The 6,703-nt window shown below is 37.5% G+C and overlaps 1 protein-coding gene across 2 annotated transcripts; it reads left to right on the top strand.

Annotated features, from left to right (window-relative positions):
- Positions 1–9: 9 nt before the first annotated feature.
- LOC113662066 lies at positions 10–6,592 on the top strand. 2 transcript variants are annotated; one of them, XM_027176693.2, is made up of 9 exons: positions 10–120; positions 921–972; positions 1,407–1,444; positions 1,697–1,840; positions 2,229–2,339; positions 2,681–4,691; positions 4,850–4,930; positions 5,061–5,120; positions 5,481–6,592. In XM_027176693.2, exons 1-9 carry the CDS (start codon positions 76–78, stop codon positions 5,699–5,701), a joined length of 2,763 nt encoding a protein of 920 aa, XP_027032494.2. In that variant the 5' UTR covers positions 10–75; the 3' UTR covers positions 5,702–6,592. The 2 variants fall into 2 exon arrangements, with proteins under 2 accessions (XP_027032494.2, XP_027032495.2); XM_027176694.2 differs by lacking the exons at positions 10–120; positions 921–972; positions 1,407–1,444; positions 1,697–1,840 and having other exon boundaries at positions 2,227–2,339; positions 2,599–4,691.
- Positions 6,593–6,703: the final 111 nt, after the last annotated feature.

Here is a 6,703-nt window from a genome sequence, read left to right as displayed (position 1 = left end):
TCCCCCACGCGCTCCCCTCTCCCCCCCCTCCCCCCTACCCCCTGGACTCGCACCTGCGACACTCACGGATGCTGAATGCGTGCGCGCGCGTGCGGAGGAGACGCGATGGCTGAGAAAAAGGTCAGTGTTTAACTTCATCTTTAAGGTTTTAAACATAATATCATGCTGTTTATTTTATTCACGTGCGGTTGAAACATGTATCAGAGCATTAAAAGTTTACCTGAAACTTTATTGCAGTAAAAAATCATTTTATTCCCGAAAACTTTCCACAATTAGCATAATCTTAAATCAGCGCTATAGAAAATACAGATTAATGTACTAAAATAACAATAATGTTAATAACAATAAGTCACTAAGGGTTTTAGATCTTTACGAGTCTAAATGTCATTTTTTAAGGCCACATGTAGAATTTCAAGGGTTAATCTGCCTTTTATAGCGTTAATCCACTTAAATTCGCTTTACTTTAAAATAGTCTTCACGTTCTTTTTGAAAAACATATTTTCACCAAGATATTGAAAATTATATGTAAGATGTTTAGCGCATTTCTTTGTATCATTAATGTGAAATAATCCCGAGTTATGACGTATGTAGTAAACAGCGGCCTGCACGTGCAGCCATGCGGCTCTGAGGCCCGGCGGGATTCACAGCTTTTCCACATAAAACTCCACAATTATCTTTAATACGCGAGAGACGAGTTTAATATCGTCACAACTGCATTTCCTTACTTGTATAATGCAGTTCTCTCGAATAGAAAGCGCAGTTTATTTGTCAAAACGTTATGAAAATGTCACTAATCACATTGTCACTAATTTCAGTGTTAATTACTTTAATATTTTGCTAAATGATTCAGTTGAAGATTAAAATACAGTGTATTATGATGTTAGTCCTGGTGTTTGACTGAGTGACACTTCTGCTTACAGGAAGATAAAACTGGTTACACATCATCTCTGGATGGCAGCTCTGGATGCACAGGTGAGAACATGACTAAGTGTGGAATATTGTTCTAAATCAGTTCTAAAGCGTAGAGATATGCAGCTTTATGTGTCAGAGTGACCCCGGCTTTAAAGAGCTCAACTTTGGAGAAAAAGAAATACTGAGGTCACTACATTATCACAAAAACATTATTTCTAAATACATGTATCATTTATTACACATTTATCATACATCTTTACAGGTTTATTTTTAAACAATTACTACTTTTAGTGAAAATGAACATTTCAAAAACCATTTCAGTATTTCTAGCTACCTGTAAATATTTGAAATGCTTTTTGTTGAAAACTAATTTCTAATGGCTTCTATAAAATTGTACAAATAAAACTGGACAATTGTCCTTTTGTACAACCTCAAGTTGCCATTGTTCATTTCAAAGCAAAATATAATTTTAGTTTCTGTGCATTACATTGCAGTGGACGATGTGTCGGATGGTCTTGAAGAGAAGACAAAGGTAGGCAAACACTAGTGATTCACAGATCTGGATTTTTTTTTCAATGCTACTATCTCACCCAAGTAATTACAAAAGCCAATCTGCACCAGCAAAATGTGTGCAAAAAATTTGGGTCAGGCAACCACCTGAACCCCAGCAAATCCTGTATGGCTCTCCTGGTATTTTCTGCTGTCAACAATAAGTCCTAATTAAAAGGTTCAGTTCTGGATGTAACAAAAATACTGAAAACTTACTTAGTTCTTTGTTCTGTAGGTTCAAAACCATCACTTGAGTCACCTGCAGAAACTTAGAGCACATCACAACGCTTGTGAAGAACGATACATGAAGGCGTACACAAAATCTATAAATGATGAACGGGAGAAGACTTTATTTTTATATCAGCGCATGAAAGCGAAGGTTAGTGTTTTTTTGTATGGCTTTGTCAGTCTAAGGTTTGTGGCATTTTTCAACATCACACCAAGCTTGTGTTTTTCAGTCAGCACACTAGTGAGCAGTTATCCCACAAACTGGTAATGCAGTAGAAGCTCTGGGTTAGATTTAACCCCAGGTCATAGCTCATTATGGACCCTAGACAGTGAGCTACAGGACTCCCAAAAATACCCTGCCAGATGATCTACTACAGTTTAAATAAAAACGATAGGGAGTTCTGGTGGCAGTCGGCCTTTCCCAATGCTGATGAGATCTGCTACGCTGTACAGTGAAACAGTACACCTGATTTATTGTTTTTGGTTTTTTTTGTAGTTAAAAATGTGATTTTGAATGCATTTTTTTGATTATTTTTCAGGAAGTACAACAATCCTCTGATGAGACTGATGATACTGTGATCCTTGACCTCACACCAGCTCGGGACCCGGACTCACGTGTACCTGAGCTTAGAAGAACCGACAGTGTAATCGTACGTTTATTTAAACATCTTTACTTGTTAATATTAAAAGTGTCCAGTATCAAGACAAAGGACACAAAAATAAAAAAGTTACAGCAGAATTCCAATATTAGAAACAATTAAGACAAAAGTAATTGTCATTGTACTGCAGTACATTCTCAGATCTGCCAACCTTCTGAAACATTTCTGAATACCACATTGCACTCCTTCACATTGTGTATCACTCCTCTCTGCCTTTACTCGTTTCTCATGAATGTTTCACTTTGGACAGGAATTTACAGGTTTAATATTTCGTTTGTTGCGGCATATTGGATCAAGACTTCTGAGTTCTAACTCTAAGCTTTTATTTATAGCTGAACAGGAAAATGCTTGGATATGCAACAGAAGAATCTCAGTCAAGTTCAGAGTTCAGTGAGGATGAGTACATACCAAAGACAGAAGAGTCAGACAGTAGCAGTTCAGCAGAGGAAGAGAGTTTAGCAAAAAAGGTCAAACAGCATAAGAAAAGAAGGGATGTGTCAAAAACATCAAAATCCCAACAATGTAAAAGAAAGCATGTGACATGTTCTAGTTCATTTGTGAGCAGTGGAACCAAAGAATCCTCGTCTTCATCTGACAAAGATGACAGCGGAGAATCATCTTCACCTGTTAATTCAAATGTGAAGGTCATGATGCTGAAGAAGAAAACGGATGGCAGCAGGCTGTACAACAAAAAGTTCTACTGCTTGTTCTGCACTAAACCATTCAGTAAAATGGCGCGTCACTTAGAATCAAAGCACAGAGATAAGCCAGAGGTGGCAAGAGCTGTTGCGTTTCCAAAAGGTTCTAAAGAGCGACGATTACAGCTGAGTTTACTGAGAAATAAAGGGAACCATTTCCATAATACTCAGGTGCTTAAAGAAGGGAAAGGAATGGTGATACCTCAACAGCAATCCATTTCACCAGTAACAGCAAATGATTATTTGCATTGTGTGAACTGTGAGGCTTACCTGAAGAGAAGATCTTTATGGAGGCACATGCAGAGATGCCATCTAAACCAGAAAGTCAAAGGAATGAAGCCAGGAAAAACTCGAGTTCAAGCCCTTTGTATGTATAATGAACCAGTTCCAGAGAATGTGAATGCACGATTTTGGAGAATGCTACTGGACATGCATGACGATGAGATAACACATGTTGTCCGGAAAGAGAAAGTCATATTGAAATTAGGGCAACATCTGTTTAATAAGCACGGCCATGATGTCACAAAACACGAATATATCAGGCAAAAATTGCGAGAGACAGGTCGTCTAGTCATCGAAGGGAAAAAAAACAGCAAGTTGAAGGAGGTATCAGATTTCTTCATCCCGGCTAATTTCCCTCATGTCATTAAAGCGGTTCACAGTGTGGCCGGCTTGAATGAGGAGACAAGCACTTACAAAACACCATCTTTAGCACTGAAGCTTGGGCACAACCTCAAGAAGATGGCAAACATTGTTGAATGTGAGGCGATAATGTCAGGTGATAAGAACACCATTAGAAATGTGCAAGCCTTCAAACAAATCTGTGAAACTAAATGGAGTGAGTGTGTCTCATCCCAAGCCATTCGGAATTTGAGCGAGGCAAAATGGAACTCTCCACAACTTCTTCCTTTTGCTGAAGATGTGAAAAAAATGCATCAGTATCTTGACAGACAGTGTAACGAAAGCCAAACTAAACTTGAAAAAGAACCAAGTAGCAAGCACTGGGCAGAAGTTGCAAAAGTGACACTCTGTCAGGTGATTCTGTTTAATCGTAGAAGGGAAGGAGAGGTATCTAAGCTGTCTCTTACTGCCTTTACATTGAGGGACACCTCACTGACTCATCCAGATGTAGAGCTCGCTCTGACAGATCTTGAAAAGAAACTGTGTAAGCACTTCCAGAGAATTGAGATAAAAGGCAAACGTGGACGAAAAGTCCCAGTTCTTCTCACCCCTGATATGGTGACCTCAATGGAGTTACTTGTAAAGACTCGCAGTAACTGTGATGTGCCTGATGAGAACGTGTTCATGTTTGGACGACCACAAGCACTGAGTCACTTCAGAGGATCAGACATTATTCGACAGATTGCTCGAAGCTGTGGAGCAGAACACCCTGAAGCGTTATCCTCCACTAGACTGAGAAAGCACATGGCCACTATGTCCAAGGTCCTTAATTTGAAAGACAATGAAATGGATGACCTTGCTGACTTTCTAGGACACGACATCAGGGTGCATCGGCAGTACTACAGGCTACCTGAAGGTACATTGCAGCTGGCGAAGATAAGTAAAGTTCTTCTAGCCATGGAGAGAGGACAATTATCTCAATTCAAAGGAAGGAATCTAGATGAGATCCAGATTGATCCACAAGGTAAAACAGGCCTGAGTAAATAAGATGTTTTACAATGTTATGATTAACACAAACACCATCATTGGTTACAGATTATTTGATGAATGTAGCAGTTTGAAAAATATTTCTCCACTTATTTAACTATAATCATTTTCTCTGTGCTTGCTGTGTTTTACTAGAGAGACTGATGGACAGTGAAGGATCAGACTCTGAAGACGAGAAAGAAAACGATGCTTCACCTCCACCCTCAAATTCTGCAGGTATGTAGTCAGCTAATGTAGGGAATGATGGGAAAGCTAGAGGTGAAATATTACTGGAAGAAAACAATTAAGTGATGATATTTAGCAGTTCTTATTGAATCATTTAATGAAAGAGCTTTTTTTTATCCAGACAAATCAAAGAAGTCGACTGCTGAACTTGGACATCACCAAAGTCATCAACCAGCTAAAGGTAACAATATTCTGATACTGAAAACATCTGATAACGTTGTACTGGTAAAGAAACTGCATTCTGTTCAGGGCTTTTATGATTTGAATGTCTTTTGCTTGCTTTGATTATTATTTTTTTCTTATGCTATATTTTAATATCCTGAGAAGAGTAAAGAAAGGGAAAGGTCCTCCTGTATTGAGTTATAACCAATTTACAGTGCAGGAATTTACACTTAAGACCATGTGAAGGTGCCAGAATTACAACTATGCAAGTGAGCAGTTCAGCACAAATGTGTCTATAAAACTGTAAAACAATTAAAAAAGACAAACTGAAGCTTGTTATGAGTCACTTTTATCACAATTACTAATTTCTTTTATTTAGGATCTTCACAAAACCCACGGAGAAAGTGGTCTACAGAGGAGATCCAGGCTGTGGAAAAGACTCTGATGGACTACATCAGTTCTGGCAAGGTTTCTGGTAAAGCCCAGTGCATGGAGTGGATTGAAAAATCCCCAGCAGCACTTCAAGGTAGAGGTTGGGATGCAGTCAAATTTTATGTTAAAAATCGCATTGATTCCATGAAGCGAAAAATGTTAAGGTGAAAAGCCTTTAATGGATGTTTTTTTTTCATATGATTGTTAAACAAATTTTGCGTAAAAAATCACATTGGTTCCACAAAGCAAAAAAATGTTAAGGTGAAAAGACTTAAATTTATGTTTTTTTTTTCATATTTTTGTTAAAAACATTTTGTGTAAAAAATTGTATTGATTCCATGTTTCATATGTTTGTTCAGAATCATTTTAGTTCAGGTTGAAGTGGCTGACAAATAAATGTTAAAGAGCATTAAGATGTCACAGATTCTTGTTTTTGTGGAATTCCCAAAATGTCCAAACTTTTCAGGTAGTTGTACATCAAATATCTTCTACGTCTACCTAATATTTATACAGATATATTATATAGCAATATATTTTGCAACACGGTTGATCACATGCATGTTTTGTTTTAATTCAAATATATTCCAGTATGCACAGATTATTATTTATCATAGACCATGGTGGTGTTAATGAACATGAACATTTCCTGCTTGTCATATAACATGAGTGTTGTAGATTCCAAAATGTGGAACTTTTCAGACTCTCAGAATTGAAGAGAATTGAATGTGTTAAACAGGAAGTGAGGTAAGGCTTTTTTACTGTTTACTTTCTTAGAAATTGTCTATTCAAATACAAGAGATTATGAATAAAACAGTTAAATTCTCCCTTTTAAACAACACGTTAGTTATGGTCAGAGATTAACCTTTATCATCGTAAATGTTATACACAGTTATAATTGCATATAAATTGGATAATCTGCAGATAATTTATAATAGTGACACCTAGCGGTTGTTGGTGGTAAGACAAAATAGGCACGTCCCCACCGGAATAGAAAAACCGGACAAAAATTGAGCTCTCTAAACTTGTGTATTTCTGAAAATTAAGATGATTTTTGGGAACCAAAAATCCAAAAGAGACATCTGACTTAAAATTGTGCCCTTAATGTATTTAGAAATTGGTGTCCCCACGTGTCACCTCCCAGTCAGGCGTCCCCACCATGTAGCAAAAACA

This window comes from Tachysurus fulvidraco, unplaced genomic scaffold, assembly GCF_022655615.1.
Source record: "Tachysurus fulvidraco isolate hzauxx_2018 unplaced genomic scaffold, HZAU_PFXX_2.0 HiC_scaffold_167_np12, whole genome shotgun sequence".
NCBI lineage: Eukaryota > Metazoa > Chordata > Actinopteri > Siluriformes > Bagridae > Tachysurus > Tachysurus fulvidraco.
Note: the sequence above shows the minus strand (reverse complement) of the source record. Positions and strands in the feature narration are given on the sequence as shown.

Excerpts from the sequence above, each read along its gene's own strand:
- LOC113662066 (XM_027176693.2), top strand. The coding sequence starts at position 76 with ATGCGTGCGCGCGCGTGCGGAGGAGACGCGATGGCTGAGAAAAAG. Across the intron at positions 121-920 it reads ACGCGATGGCTGAGAAAAAG|GAAGATAAAACTGGTTACAC; the intron begins GTCAGTGTTTAA and ends TTCTGCTTACAG. Across the intron at positions 2,340-2,680 it reads GAAGAACCGACAGTGTAATC|CTGAACAGGAAAATGCTTGG; the intron begins GTACGTTTATTT and ends TTTTATTTATAG.